General features: G+C 41.2%; 1 protein-coding gene and 2 long non-coding RNA genes across 12 annotated transcripts in view; 1 reads left to right on the forward strand and 2 right to left on the reverse strand.

The window, feature by feature from the left end:
- The window catches only part of LOC146405986 (uncharacterized), a 436,419-nt gene that overhangs the window by 411,823 nt on the left and 8,341 nt on the right, over positions 1-16,255 (reverse strand). The window lies entirely within an intron of this gene.
- MAP3K5 (mitogen-activated protein kinase kinase kinase 5) overlaps positions 1-16,255 on the forward strand; it is a 254,320-nt gene that overhangs the window by 36,545 nt on the left and 201,520 nt on the right. For 2 of the 10 annotated variants that reach the window (XM_085025182.1, XM_085025193.1), the window contains exon 2: positions 4,765-4,850. The exons of the other annotated variants lie outside the window; for them this stretch is intronic. In XM_085025182.1, coding sequence (XP_084881308.1) covers positions 4,829-4,850 — 22 coding nt within the window. In that variant the 5' untranslated portion in view covers positions 4,765-4,828. The remainder of the gene's footprint in view (positions 1-4,764; positions 4,851-16,255) is intronic. 10 annotated transcript variants of the gene reach the window in all.
- Positions 3,615-4,703, reverse strand: LOC146405988 (uncharacterized). The gene is made up of 2 exons (XR_014803143.1): positions 4,474-4,703; positions 3,615-3,825 (listed from the first exon to the last, which is right to left on the reverse strand). It is a non-coding gene; the product is annotated as an uncharacterized LOC146405988 (long non-coding RNA).

Genomic DNA, 16,255 nt, shown 5'->3' on the forward strand with positions numbered 1-16,255 from the left:
CGATCTGATTTATTCTCAGAATCAAGAGAGGGACGTGGAAAAATCATGTGACGTACAGAGAGCTGGTAGGGACCTTATGAGCCATCTAGGTGCAATGTGGAATAGTGCAGAGGACATGCTCTGGGGGGCCAGCTCGGTCCCATCTCACTGTTTGTTCAACCTGGGCAGCCCCAGTTTCACGCCTGCCTATGTGGCAGACATGAACTCTGAGCTCTCTCATTCAGCGTGAAGATGTTGAAGATGTGACAGAATGAAGATGGCATCAGTTTTGTCCACACCCTTTGTTTTTCTAAACTGAGGGCTGCCAAGTTGGATAGTAGTAGAGCTTTACTTCTGATTCCTAAGAGAGCACTGGCTCCGTCCTCTCCCAGGGTTCAGCGAATTTTTCTCTAAAGGGCCAGTTGGTACCTATTTTCAACTTTGCAGGAGGTCTCTTGTCACAAGTCCTCAACTCTGCAGGTGTTACCCAAGAGGGGCCATAAATGGGACCTAAACAAATAATCATGGCAGTTTTCCAATAAAACTTTCTTAATGGACACTGAAATTTAAATTTCGTATAATTCACAAAATATTCTCTCCCCTTGCCTCCCCCCCTTTGAAAATGTAAAAACCATTCTCAGCTTGCAAGCCTTATAAAAACAGGCCTAGCCAGGTTTTGGCCCCAGGCTGACCTTGGCTCTACATCCTACCTCCACTTGAAAGTTGAATCATTACGTTAAAGTGGGAAGAACATCGTCCCTCAAGTTCAGGCTGAGTTTTCATCCTGGTTCTGCTCTGAACCACGTCATTATGAGCAAGGCTCCTTGTCTCCTTCAGCAGCTTATAAAATCGACCAGGGATGGAAGTCGAGGGGGAAATTGAACTAAATTTCTGAGATTCCCTCATGTTATCCTGTGAGTTTGCCAAGGCAAGGCAGCAGGGCGTGCTAGGACAGAGCATCTAAATAGGAGTTTCAATAGGAGATTCTGGTCCTGTTTTTCTTTTCTCATTTGGCGCAGGTCATTTAAAAGCTCAGAGAAGAGTGGAGGGTTGTAGTAATTGGTCTCTCAGATTCCCTCCAGCCCTCAAATTCTATAATTTAAAATTATAACAGTTCTGGAGTTCCTGTTGTGGCTCAGCAGGTTAAGAACCCGACCCAGTGTCCATGAGAATTCGGGTTTGATCCCTGGCCTCTCTCAGTGGGTTAAGGGATCTAGCATTGCCAAAAGCTGTGGTTCAGATCCTGCATTTCTACAGCTGTAGTGTAGGGCAGCAGCTGCAGCTTTGTTTCCACCTCTAGCCCGGAACGCCCATATGCCACAGGTGTGGCCCTAAAAAGAAAAACTAAAATAATATCAGCACTGATTTCAAAAGGAATCATTCAGTCCATAGAGATGAGTGAACTGCTTGTGTATATCATGTTGCCACCTCCAGTAGCCCAGGGTCGCTGAGAAGCACAAATTCAAATTCTGGCTCTGAGGGTCCTCAGAGAATGCTTTGAGCTTCCAGGAAATAGTCTCTGGAATGAAACTGGCTGGGGATGGTTCAGAGGTGACCCCTCACCTGAGATCAGAACAGTAAGCAAAGAGGACCTAACAAGGCCCTCGACATTTAAAAGGGGATGTTGGTGTTTGAATAGCTCAATCTAATGGAATGAGTAAGAGCGCTGGGTTACACTTTTACTGCTATTTATGTGTACTGGGACCTTTCTAAAGAATAGGTTGCAGGTAAAGGTTTTCACTGACTTTCCCTATTTGATTATCATTTAACTATAATTGAGTTTGTTCTTTGACTACAGTTTTCATTCTCTCATTCTCATTCTGAGAAGACACTATTGTTCTATCAAAGACTGTATGGAAATTCATTGTATTGCATATACAAGACTATCACTCAGAGATGGCACTTGCCAAGCTAACAACACCCCTTTCCAGCCCCCTGAGTTATAGGTGGTAAATTTCTTTAAAAGCTAAGAGGTGTCAGTGATACAGATGTCAGAGATAGAGGTGTTCCCAATGTGGCACAGCAGAAACCAATTGGACTAATATCCATGAGGATGCAGGTTCGATCCCTGACCTCACTCAGTGGGTTAAGGATCCAAGTTTCCGTGAGCTATGGCATAGGTTGAAGACGCAGCTTGGATCTGGCATGGCTGTGGCTGTGGCATAAGCCAGCAGCTGTAGCTCGGATTCGACCCCTAGCCTGGGAACCTTCACATGCCTGGGGTGTGCCCCCCCAAAAAAAGTCAGTGGTACAGATATTAGTGATACAGAGTGACTCCATTCAGGTAGACCAACCCCAACTGGCAGGATCTCAGAATTTTTTTTAAAAAAATGAACATTAATTTTGTGAAGTATAGCTAGAATGGGCTTTATTATTTCTCTACTGTGCTTATAAGAAAACTGAACCATGAAGAAATCATGTTCTTTCATTCAGGCTAAATGATTTGAGATTGCTGCTTAGAACCAGGAGCACCCTTTATCTTTCTTATTTTTTTCACCATGCTCACGGCATGTGAACGTTCCTGGGCCAGGGATCGAACCTGCACCACAGCCGTGACCCAGTGGTGGATCCTTAACCTGCTGCACCACCATGAAACTCCAGCACTCTTTTTCTTAGAAACATTGGTATAGATGGTGGTTAGATTTGGGTCTGGTCTATAAAGAATCTTTGTTGAGTCAGTGTACTTGAAGTGTGAAACCCACTCATCTATTTAAACACTCAGGAAAATTATGTTCCTGCCAACCTAAAACCAGGTCTTTAAAGACATCTTCCCCTTTGTTAGAATCAGGAACGTTTGTGTTCATTAGCTCTGGTAGCATATTGGCTGGATGTAGGAGCATCACTTTGGATGCGTAGTGATGAGAGGAGGGACTATGGGTAGTGATGAGTGGATGGTGAGGTACAGGGTGAAGGAAGGATTGGGAGGCTGCTGGGAAGGGCGGGAGGAAGAAGGATGCCCAGTGAAGGAAGAAGCTATGCCAGCAGGGGATCCATGAGCACTTTCACCTTTGTCTCCTCCAAACCTCTTTGGCCCTTGACTTCCCACTGATGTAAGACCCAGGATCACTGCTCTGCTCAGAGGCACCTTGCTCCCTCTCAGGGGGCTCAGGGTTGGATGGCTGCCTGTTTCCCCTTTCCTTGCCCCCAACCATTACATGGCCTGGCCTTGCTCTTAGTCAGGCTCGCTGCTGATTGCAATCTCTTGCTCAGCCTTTAACCTAGTAGCAGCAGTGGGTAACAGGAAGGAAACATGTGCAGGTTGAAATTTTCAGAATTTAGTCTTTACATTTTCATCTGTATTATGTTCTCACTCTACTTGGACCCTTAATAAAAGTTTCCCATTTGGGCCACGTCACTGAACTTTCTGGGTTTGGTTTCCCCTGCCTCCAGCTTAGCTCCTTAGGCCTTCCAATCTCATTTGATTAAACACAAATGAACAAACATAACCTTTGTCTCCTGTCTGCCCCAGACTGAGAAGTCCCTGAGACTCTTCCAGCCCACTTCTGCATTTTTTGCTTTTCAATCCAGTGGTTTTCCTCTACACCAGCTTATATACTTGGAGGGAGTGGGTGGAGTCAGTATTTCCCAAACTAAATGGTTCCATGAACCAGTGTAATAAAATCAGAAGACTGACATATGTTTGTCAATGGTTTATTTTCCAAGTAAGGATATTATAAAGACAGAAAAAGGAGTTCCTGTCGTGGCTCAGTGGTTAACAAATCCGACTAGGAACCATGAGGTTGCGGGTTCGTTCCCTGGCCTTGCTCAGTGGGTTAAGGATCCGGCGTTGCCATGAGCTGTGGTGTAGGTCACAGACTCAGCTCGGATCCTTTTCTAGGAGCAGCCCTAGAAAAGGCAAAAAGAGAAGAAAAAAAAAAAAAGACAGAAAAAGAAAACTTGACAATCAGCCAGCTACTGCCACCATTTCTTAAAAATAAAAAACATTTTTATGTTGAATTAGGGTAGGTATAACCTTAGAATAAACAATAGCTGTTTGGTATAGTGAACATTTGGAAAAACACATTATTTGTTGTTACTTTCCCCACTTCACCACGATGGATGAAAACCTTATCATACCAGTCACGAGAGGGGTATTTGAAAACCTCTGGTCTTAACCACTTTCCAGCCCCTTCCCACTTCCAGTCACTGCTTCTTTGCCCAGGAAACAAGCTTTAGCAAAATTTTCAAAAGAGCAAACTCATAAGGAAAAAGTTTAGGAAAGGATTTTTAGAAAAATATCCCAGTGGAGCTCCTCTCATGTTTTCCATCTGCGTTTTGACTTTGATGCTGGCATGTCATTGCCCATCTGCTCTGAGCCCAGAGCCCTGTACTTTCTCTTGCTTTCTTGGAGGCAAGGTTATATTTTCCCAAAGAAGACCTTTACTAGAAAACTGGGAAAAAACAATGCCACAAAGAAATCTCCAAAACACAGAAATAAATTTGTTTTTAGAGCACCCAGTTTCTTATCCCAAATGTTCAACTACGGGTTCTTACCACTCGTCCTGTTTCCAGCTCCTGGGATCCTGGCCTCTTGCCTCAGCTTGCTGTCCTTTGGTCTGCTTAAGCTATTCATCAGTTGGTAGTTCAAGTGGGTTCCACCTCTAGGTGAGGCTCCTAATTATAAATACACTGGCCTTGTCCGACCAGTGGCCTTGGCCAGTGCTACCCCTCCGGGAGTTCTCTGCTACAAGTCAGTTCCCCTCTGGTAGCTACAGGGACTGTCCCCTGCTTCCTGTTTTGGAGACCTGCTTAGAGGCCCGTTCAGTTCCTGTTTCTGGTTTGCAGGAGAAAATTGGTTCACCGCTTCCTTGTGGAGCAGAGGGAGACGGACGGGCGCAAAGCCCAACGAATGTGCAATTCTCCACCAACAGGTACCAACTGGTTCTGCTTTCTTTCCAAGTTGTTGCCCCAAGTCGTCCCTTCAGACAGCAGCCTACTCTGCCTGGGGCAAGATGAGAGTTGAGAATGTGGGAAATGAGGTAGGAGTGGGCAGATGCAGGATCCAAAGCTCTGTGAGTATCAGGAAGAAACCAGCCGCCTTGGGGAAGGTATATCTTGAAGAAAACAGACTCACTTTCCCATCATTTGGATGTAGATAAGTGGGGAAACTGGCTGTGTTTAAGAAAGTTACCCCTTATATTCTGGGAGCAAAATTAGATTTGGAAATTTTATTAGCGACGTAAAAGTAGAAAAGCAAGGCAGGATTTTAAATTATTGAAAAATCTACTGATGATTCTAAGACATTGACTTCTTTAGTTGCTTTAGTATATTGGCTTATCTCTCTGGCTGGAGATATTGACTCAAGAAATTCATCAAAATATGTGTCAGATTACTGGAGGAGAAAGGGTATGAGACAAAAGCAACTTGTAAAATTGTCTAATTATCCCAAAAAATTTAAAAAGTGAGTACTTACATCTTATTTGAGTTTTATTTTGTATTTTTTTTCCCCTACAGAAAACATAAAAACTAAAAGAGGGAGAACCCAGGCTACATTGTAGCAATTTTTTAGGGGACGCAGCAAGGAGGAGAGAAAACTTAAATGTTAATAGCATCTCCTGCTGCAAATCATAGCACAGCAGATCTGTGTAACTTAAATGTCTCAGAAGTTACTTACGCAAGGTAGCAGTAAACATTCCATGACAAGCAAACCTTTTCTGTTACAGTAGGTGATCGACAATGGGGAAAGCAATTGCCTTCGGTGTATGATTCATACGGGAAGGAAGTTATATTCCTTTGTTCAGCAAGACTCTAAAAGTGGCTGTGACTAATTTTATTAGTATTTTCCAACACTTTCAGTCTCTTCTAAGAACTCTCAAGAAAGAGAAGCGTGGATGGGAGCAACCCTAGCGAATTGTCAGTAGATGTCAAGCCATCTGTCTGACTCTAAATCATATAAAACCAAGTATTTGCCTAAGCCAGAGAATTTGCCCGTCTTAAAAAATCTTAGCTATCCCTATTTCTTATTTTAAAATCATCCCAAAAGAATTATGTAAACCCAGACTGTCACATGTCAAATACCTCTTAATGTCATATTCAAATTTTATAATATGTTTATTATTATTATTATTTTGCTTTTTAGGGCCTCACTCATGGTATATAGAAGTGCCCAGGCTAGGGGTTGAATTGGAGCTGCAGCTGCCGGCATATACCACAGCAACACAGGATCCAAGCCACGTCTGCAACCTGTACTACAGCTCATGGCAAGGACAGATCCCTAACCCATTGAGCAAGGCTAGGGATCAAACCCACATCCTCATGGATCCTAGTCGGGTTCGTTACTGCTGAGCCACAACAGGAACTCCTCTAATATGTTTATTATTGTGACAAATAATAAGCTTAGAGCTAGGCAGCCATGACTAGGTGTATGATTCCTACTGTCCAGGGGCTGAGACAGATCTTACCTCCAGTTGGGTATTTTCCAATTTATAATTTGGTCGCACTGGGGCATAGGTAATTTCATGTGGCTGGATCAGAATGATAATGTAAATGTATATTATTCCATGCAATGTAGTCCTTTTATTTATTTATTTTTTTAATGTTATGGCTGCACCTGTGACATAATGGCAGTTCCCGGCCAGGGATTGAATCTGAGCTACAGCTGCAACCTATGCCACAGCTGTGGCAGTGCTGGAGCCTTTAACTCACTGTGCCAGGCTGGGGATTGAACCCACACCTCCGCAGTGACCTGAGCTGCTGTAGTCAAATCCCCAACGCACTGTGCTCGAGCCGAGTCTTCTATGGTCCTCTTTTGATCATCTTATTTGCTCCAGAAAATAAATAGATGTGGCAATGTAATTATCTGTATTTCACAATTGAGGGAACTTCTTGGAGAGGCGATGTGACTTGGCCAGAATAAATCTGTTGGTTGGGTAGGGAGTCAAACCCCTGTCTTCCAACTTCCAAATAATCCAGGTGTTTCCCCCCGTGTACCACACTTTGCTCTGTCGTGAAAACCATTTCAAAATACATGTGCTGTTTAAGAGGATCCATTCCAATATCTTGGTCCGTGATGGTAGGATTACTGTGAGGAGAAAACCAGTAAGTCATTAAAATCAATTCAAAGAGGAATTTGAAACGCAACTATTATACACACACACACACACACACACACACACAATCAGGAACGCTGTAATGCATTTGCCGATAGATGCAAAATTGACTAAAGTTCTGTGAGGCGAGTCTGTAAGTATAAATGTTAGAGTCTTTTCTACAGAGTAGAAATCAATTGTATCTCTACCAAACAACATTCATTTGCATTGCTGTGGACAAGTGGTTTTTGCATGACTATCTGTTTTATACAACTTAATATCTATTCCCAAAGCATTGTAAAATGGTTTTATCGCTAGAAGCCCAATCAAAGGTGCTTATTAAAAAAAAAAAATCAGTTCCCAGAGGGGGGCTTGACTAGAACCTAGTCAGAAATACACCAGGGTGTTGCCTGCAGCATCTGCAAACCCAGCTTTTTCATATTCTGGGAAGTCGTCATCTCACCAGATGAGATCTCTCATCTCATTACTAATTTCAGTAGTCTAGACCACTCCAAATAGGTTTCCTTTTTTTTTTTTTTTTTTTTTTTTTTTTTTTTGGCTTTTTAGGGCTGCACTTGCAGCATATGAATGTTCTCAGGTAGGGGTCCAATCAGAGCTACAGCTGCCAGTCTACACCACAGCCATAGCAACGTCACATCCAAGCCATGTCTGTGACCTACACCACAGCTCATGGCAACATGGATCCTTAACACACTGAGCAAGGGCAGGGATCAAACCGCATCCTCATGGATACTAGTCAGATTCATTTCCGCTGCGCCACAATGGGAACTCCCAAATTGGTTTACTTTTTGGAAAAAACAATGCTTATAATATTTTGGAGGGCTGGCAAATTGCTATAAAACTCCACATGCCAAACATATTACTTTGATCTCTTGCAATCTAAGGCGAGTCACACCCAAATGAACATGATGTGTTACTGTGTGCCAGTACTGTGCCAATCAGTCTACATGCCTAATCTTATTCAATCTTTAAAGTGGCTTTATGAGGCAGAAAACGTCAGTGGATCTGTTTTACACGTGGGGAAACCGAGACCCTGCAGAGTGATCCACTTTCCCAGTGCCACTTGACCGCTAAGGGTCAGAACCAAGTTTTGAACCTCAGACTGTCTGATTCCAGAGTCTTTTTCTTTTACGCTCTCCTGTCTCCTAGACATAAACTTTCTCTTTGAGAACATTTAGATTATCATTAATTCCATGGTTACAGTTTTCTCATTAGTGGCTATTTGTTGACTGCTTAAAATCTGCAGGATTTCTTCCTAAGGTCAGCGCAAAAATTAGGTTGAGTGCAGTTTCTGCCTTTTATGATCTTACAGTCTGTTCACTGAATCAAAAAATTTAATAAATAATTATTGGGAGCCTACTACTGCAAGGTGATGCTCTAAGTAATGAATAGTGAACAATCCCAGGGAATTTTTTTAAGGACTTCAGAATGTGGGTGATTTCATTGAACTGTCCACGTGAGAACAGTGTTCATCACTGTTAGAATAGATATGAAAATGCATTGAAAATAAAAATCTTACACGCTTGTAAATTATGCATTAGGCTCTTCATTTTTACATCAAGTCAGTATCACGTTGGAAATTATTTAAATAAATACCCAGGTTTTATTACAAGCTTTTAAAGTCTTTTATAAATATTGACAAAATCTCATTAAATTTACTTCAAGGGGTTATTATAATAGAAACAAGTGGCGTTATTACCTGAGACTTAGAGTCTTTTATATATATATATATATATATGTGAAATATATATAGTAGTGGGATTTGATCTGTATTTATTTATTTATTTATTTTTGTCTTTTGTCTTTTTAGGGCTACACCTGCAGCATATGGAGGTTCCCAGGCTAGGAGTCTAATCGGAGCTATAATCGCCAGCCTGCACCAGAGCCACAGCAACATGGGATCCAAGCCACATCTTCCACCTAGACCACAATTCACAGCAATGCTGGATGCTTAATCCACAGAGCAAGGCCAGGGATCGAACCCGCAACCTCATGGTTCTTAGTCGGATTCATTAACCACTGAGCCACGACAGGAACTCCTGATCTGTATTTAAATTCTCTTGTATTTATCTTTCAGGTTGTGAAAGAAATCTAGGCTGTTTTAGGCAATTTTGACATGCCAACAGTGTAATATCAATTTAGTATTCCTTAGGCCAATAGTCCATAATAAAATTGTATTGTTTGCTTGTTGCTGACACCTGGGTGTATGTCTGATCTTTAGTTGACAGAAAATAGTCAACTTGAATGCTAGGTTATTGATGGCTGGGCCAGAATGAGAATAATAAACAAACAAAATTCCATTTAGATAATGGGACATGAATGGCAGGCATGTCTTAGTGTTGATGCAGAACCATATCTGTATTATGGGATACATAAAAATGACTAAGGTTGAAATCTAGATTGCCGTTGAAGTTTCAAAGCCAGATTATGAATGTATACTTTACATAGCGTTTCTAATTATTTTTGAGTCACCCACATGCAGTTGATGTATATATCTCTACCAAGGCAATTTCTAGATTTTTGGAACTTGGTCTTGGGAAACTAGCTTTGGTAGATCCAGTGAAAATTTAGATCTTTAGATCTGGACAGTAGGATTTTAGTTTTTCTAAACTAACCCTTAGTCAGTTTACTGTTTACTATTCGTGTAGTAAACAGAGTAAGCAGAGGTTTCTAGACTATGTAGACGGGCAGAGGCTGGCTTTAAAATTGAACATATCTCTTAGTGTGTGTATGTGTGTGTGTGTTAGTTGCAAAACAGGGTTGGGGTGTTAAGTTGCTTGGCTTGGCCTAGTGAAATTCCAGAACAGTGCTGTAGCTTGCACGTGAGTTATAAGAATAGTTGGCTTAACTTTTCTTGCCCAGCAACTTAGAGCTGCCGGTAGTTTATGTGCTTAAAGTACACTTGGCAGTTGGTAAACCTGAAATAAAGTTGGAAAGGAAATGCCAGCCTAGACTCTTAACAGAGTCCCGGACTCTTCTTTCCTTTATAAATTCAGTAGTGTCAAACATTTATTTAATCATTAACCATGACACATGAGTGGGTTACCCAAGGACTGATCTTGCTGTGTTTATTAGAATGTCGACCTGCAGATCTTTGTTTTGTTTCCAAAGTCTCAAATTAAGGGTTGTGAGTAATATGAAATCTTTGCATAGTCAGCTATGCTTCTGACTTAACATTTAATTTCCAGCAGTATTTTGGTAGAGCGTTTATTAGTCTATCTGACATGTAGTCAAATGAGTGGCACACTTGGTCATAAGTATTTATTTTGATTGATTTATGTCACACTAAGGTATAAGTGACAAAAATCATGCTTATCACAAACACTGTTTCACAAAGTTCATTTTTTGGTTTGTTTTTGTCTATTTATTTATTTGTTTGTTTTATTACTCAAATGAATTTATCACATCTGTAGTTGTATAATGATCATCACAATCCAATTTCACAGGATTTCCATCCCACAACCTAAGTACATCCCCTCACCCCCCAAACTGTCTCCTCTGGAGACCATAAGATTTTCAATGTCTGTGAGTCAGCATCTGTTCTGCAAAGAAGTTCAGTCTGTCCTTTTTTCAGAAACCACGTGTCAGTGAAAGCATTTGATGTTGGTGTCTCATTGTATGGCTGACTAAACTCAGCATGATAATTTCTAGGTTCATCCATGTTGCTAAAAATGCTGTTATTTCGTTCCTTTTAATGGCTGAGTGATATGCCATTGTGTATATGTACCACATCTTCCTGATCCACTCCTCTGTCGATGGACATTTAGGTTGTTTCCATGTCTTGGCTATCGAAAAGAGTGCTGCAATGAACATCGGAGTACATGTGTCTTTGCGAGTCATGGTTTTCTCTGGATAGATGCCCAGGAGTGGGATTGCTGGATCCAATGGTAGTTCTAGTTTTAGTTTTCTGAGGAATCTCCATACTATTTTCCACAGTGGTTGCACCAATTTACAATCCCACCAACAGTGTAGTAGGGTTCCTTTTTCTCCACACCCTCTCCAGCACTTCTTGTTTGTAGACTTTTGGATGATGGCCATTCTGGCTGGTGTAAGGTGGTACCTCAGAGTGGTTTTGATGTGCATTTCTCTAATAATGAGTGATGTTGAACATCTTTTCATATGTTTTTTTGCCATCTGTATGTATTCTTTGGAGAATTGTTTTCTTTTTAGATCTTCTGCCCGTTTTTTGATGGGGTTGTTTGTTTTTTTTGGTATGGAGTGGCAGCAGGTGTTTATAAATTTTGGAGATGAATCCCTTGTCAGTTGATTCTCTTGCAAAGATTTTCTCCCATTCTATGGGTTGTCTTTTCATTTTGTTTAGGGTTTCCTTTGCTGTGCAGAAACTTTTAAGTTTAATTAGGTCCCATTTGTTTATTTTTGTCGTTACTGTCATTACTCTAAGAGGTGGATGTGAGAAGATGTTGCTGTTGTTTATGTCGGAGAGTGTTTGGCCTATGTTTTCCTCTAAGAGTTTTATAGTGTCTGGCCTTATATCTAGGTCTTTAATCCATTTTGAGTTTATTTTTGCGTGTGGTGTTAGGGAGTGTTCTAATTTCATTCTTTTCCATGTGGCCGTCCAGTTTTCCCAGCATCACTTATGGAACAAGCTGTCCTTTCTCCATTGTATATTCTTTCCTCCTTTGTCATAGATTAGTTGACTGTAGGTGCACGGGTTTAATTCTGGGCTTTCTATCCTGTTCCACTGATCTATATAAAGTTCTTTTGAAGAGTGAGTTAGATACAAAGATATGCTAATTAAGAAGGCAAATTGCAGGAGCATTTAAAAGCTGCTAATGGAGTTCCCATTGTGGCTCAGTGGTTAACGAATTTGACTAGGAACCATGAGGTTGCAGTTTTGATCCCTGGCCTTGCTCAGTGGGTTAAGGATCCAACGTTGCCGTGAGCTGTGGTGTAGGTTGCAGACGCGGCTCAGATCCCGCGTTGCTGTGGCTCTGGCATAGGCTGGTAGCTACAGCTCTGATTCGACCCCTAGCCTGGGAACCTCCATATGCTGCAGCAAATGGCAAAAAGACAAAAAAAAAAAAAAAAAAGGCTGCTAATGTATAAATATTCATCAGTGTTCATTAATGGCAGGGTTAGGGTATGGCTTGCTTGAATTTATGGGAAGTTTAAAAGTTTAGATGCTTCAAGACAACAGAAGTCAGAAAAAAAAGGCAGGCAAGAATTATAGATGGTTGAGCTTAAGTAACTTGTATGGAGTTTTATGGTTGTATTTATGACTACCATTCAGTGTGCATTTAGGAAATCTTTGAGAAGGTAAAACCTTGATATCATGAGAGTGACTCTCTTCTCTGCCAGCCAAATCACTTAGCCACTTGGAACTAAACTTAAGATATTACTGTATCTCTCTGGTTTGGCTCCAACATTGGCACATATTTTTCTTTTTTGGAAAGTGCTACTTCACAGTTTCCAAGCTTCATGGAGCGCAGGACTCTGCATTTAGTTAGGTTTTAGTAAAGAAGCAGATTTCATTTTATTAAATATATAGTGAACATTCTTTGTGATGGATAATCTCTTGATTGTTCAGGCTGGGAGATTCTTATTACCTATTTCCATTCATTTTTTTATTTTTAAAAATTTTGTTTATTTTTAAATTTTTAAATTGTTCTATTTTTTATTTTTATTTTTTTTTTTTTGCCTTTTTTAGGGCCGCATGTGTGACTTATAGAAGTTCCCAGGCTGGGGGTCAAATTAGAGCTGTGGCTGCCAGGCTACACCGCAGCCACAGCAATGCAGGATCTGAACCATGTCTGTGACTACTGCTCATGGCAACTCCGGATACTTAACCCACTGAGTGAGGCCAGGGATTGAATCTGCATCCTCATGGTTACTAGTCTGGTTTGTTACCACTGAGCCACGACAGGAACTCCATTCATTTTTATTTTTTATTTTTATTTTTTGGCTGCACCCATGGCAGGTGGAAGTTCCCTGGCCAGGGCTCAAATCCTTGCCACAGCAGTGACTATGCCAGATCCTTAACCACTAGGCCAACAAAGAACTCCTCCATTCATTTTAAATCTGGAATAGCCCATGAAGGGCCAGACATCCTCCTTAGAAACAAGAGGGTTGTTGACACAAAAGCTGTTGCACTATGTTGTGATACTGCTTGGGAATTTTGAGGCAAAAGTGTGCAATGACATTTATATATCGTCATGCCTTCATTTCCCAGGCCACCTTTATTTTAGGTGTGTGCTTTCCTTTGAAAATATCATTAGACATATTAGAGTAAGTTTGCAGAGGCAGATGTATGAAGCAGCCCTGATTTTTCTTTTTTCAAATTCCACTCTTTTTAGTTGGTTCTCCTTGGTTTATTTGTCAGGGGAGCAAGAGCATGTTCCCTAAACAGAGTTCTGTGCCAGAGGATAAGCCAACTTAATTTGAGAAGATTTTCTAAGAGCATTAAAGGAGAGAAAAAGCAGTGATTGGAGAATCCAAGGCCCTAATCTGCTTTCAGTTTTCAGTGACTTGGTGTAAATGCTAGAATAAGCTCCCTTAAGACTTGGACTGGCTTATATGCTTCTAATGACTTTATATTTGGTCTATGAGAGTTACCTTCTCAAGACTTGTAATTGTCCTCTTTAGCTATAGAAGAAAGTATTATCCAACATTTGAGCCATAACGTGTGCTTAATATGTGGCCACCAGGAAAATTCCTTCCTGAATCCAGCATATTGCATAGTTATTTATGAACTGGAGCTTTGCATTCTTTTTCGTTTAAGCTAAGAATAATTGTGGAACTATTTAACTTTCTATCTTTTAGTGTCTCTCTGAGACCTGTGTAATTTTTTACTGCATGTTTATGTTAGTCTATTTCCTCTTAAAATAACCTCCTAAAAGCCATTAAACACATCTTAACTTGTTTACTTGATTCTTTAGGGGATAATAAAAACAAAAAAACAAAAAAAAACAAAAAAAAAAAACCAAAACAAACAAAACACTATTGGTCCATAAGGCTTGCATCATATTGAAATGACTGAGAAGGAAAAACCAAAAAAGTCAGGTCTAATGATGTAGGACAATGAGAAATCCTTTGTTAGAGAGGTCTGACCTAGAAGGAACAGTTTCAGGTACTTTAAAGGATTGTTAAAGCATAATTCTATGTCTCTTTTCCTTGTCTGTCTTGTTTATCCTGTATCTCTATTACCTAATACAGTGCTTGGCACATAATAGGCACTAGATATCTTTTGATGGATTGGGTGAATGGATATTGCCTTTTCCCCTCCTTGTGTTTAGTTATTGATTTTGTTATCTGCTTTTTCTACTTAAGTGTGAGTTAAGTTCCTAGGTGGCAAAGAGCACATTATATGGAACTTGACATCCCCCAGGCCTTTTGTATCTGTGCTCGACCCATAGATCTGTGCTTGACCGTGAAGTGGCCACACTTACTGATGCTTAGAGAATAGACTTCAGTGAAATGGACCCTTCACTGAGGGGGTGCATATTCCGGTGCAGGAGACCAGCCCATAAATATGAGCAGGTTGTGCTGATTGCTATGCTGGAGGTGTATATAAGATGCTTTGAGAACACAAGTGACAGAGGATTCTTCTTCCTTTTTTTTTTTTTTTTTTTTTTTTGGCTTTTAGGGCTGCACCTGTGACATATGGAAATTCCTAGGCCAAGAGTCAAATCGGAGCTGCAGCTTCAGGCCACAGCCACAGCCACAGCAACTCGAGCCATGTCTGCGACCTACATCACAGCTCACCGCAATTTTGGATCTTTAACTTACTGAGCAAGGCCAGGGATCGAACCCACATCCTCATGGATACTAATTGAGTTTGTTACTGCTGAACCATGATGGGAACTCTGACAGAGGATTCTTCTGGGGAAGAAGGAAGTGTGGAGGAGGTTGGCTAAGGCTTTGCAGAGGTGATATTTGAATTGGGTTTTGAAGTCTAACTGTGAAAGCACTTATTATGTGCCGGGTGATTGTTTTTGTTTTTGTTTTTTTGTCTTTTTAGGGCCACACATGAGTTATGGAAATTCCCAGGCTGGGGGTTGAATCGGAGCTGTAGCTGCTGGCCTACGCCACAGCCACAGCAATGCTGGAGCCTTAACCCACTGAGCAAGGGCAGGGATCAAACCTGCATCCTCATGGAATCTGACTAAGATTCGTTTCTGCTGAGCCACGATGGGAACTCCTGTGCCAGGTGTTTTAAATTATGAGAATAAGCAAGTCTCCCCATAAGAGGGAGGTAGAATAAAAAGAAGATGGAGTTGAGAAAACACCAGCATTTAAAGATGGCATCAACTAGTGAGGAAGAGAAACGGTCACGAGGTAGGACAGTGGACGGGGGACGTTCAGAGAGTGGAAAAGAGAGAAAAAGACAGAGTGAGCTAGTTGAAAGCAACATAAAGAGGGCTTGTCGGAAGTCAGGAAGGTCGAATGTTTCAGAGAACTCGCTGGACTCAGAGATTAGAAAACTCCTGATTACTTTTGCCAGAGCAACTTCAGGAGTAGATGGTGCTACTTTTCCCGAATAGCGTCTTGAGTGATTGCTGGGGAACACCTGGGAGGCAGATAATGAAGAGGGATCTTTAAAGAAATGTGTAGGTGACAGAAGCAGAAAGAAAAGGCAGTTGCTGGAGGCAGTGCACCAGGCAGTGCACCCTGCTCCAGGGATGAGGGACCTTGCCTGGTCCTGGCAGTGTTTATGCCTCAGAGACTGGATGAGGTCAGTAAGCCTTTGTGGGCTCAGGTGTTATTTAATGTTGTTTCTGTGGGAACATGGAATACAAATTCCCAGCCACTTTCCTCCAGAAAGAACTCCGGAGCATGACCCTTTGTTACGTGTATTTGTTTTCTCACTCATTCTAATTAGGTGAAAAGTGGAGTTGCTTTTCCTTACGAGATTCCGAGATTCCGTAACTTAGATAAATTTGATGCAGCTTAAGTAGAGAGTTCTTTACTGGCGGAACTCAGTTTACAGAAGTGAAGGACTTGTTCAGGAAGTGAAAGTGTTTGCTAAGAAAATGGATCGTTCAGCTAGAGACGTTTTTCATTCTTTCTCCAGTGGCTGGATTTCACAGGCTTTTGAAACTTCAAGAATAAGAACTGGGACCAAAAATGATTTTATAATTTCCTCAGCCACCTGAAACACTTGACTGCATACAATAGTGGCCACTTAGAAGTAAAAGTGATCGATTCTTTAAAAGAGATCTTTTTGCTTCGTGCCATCTTGCTTTGTAAACCTACAGTGGGAACCCCGC

Source organism: Sus scrofa, chromosome 1 (genome assembly GCF_054392235.1).
Source record: "Sus scrofa isolate SSC_HxYL_T2T_F1_AM1 chromosome 1, Sscrofa_HxYL_maternal_Yorkshire_Landrace_v2.0, whole genome shotgun sequence".
NCBI lineage: Eukaryota > Metazoa > Chordata > Mammalia > Artiodactyla > Suidae > Sus > Sus scrofa.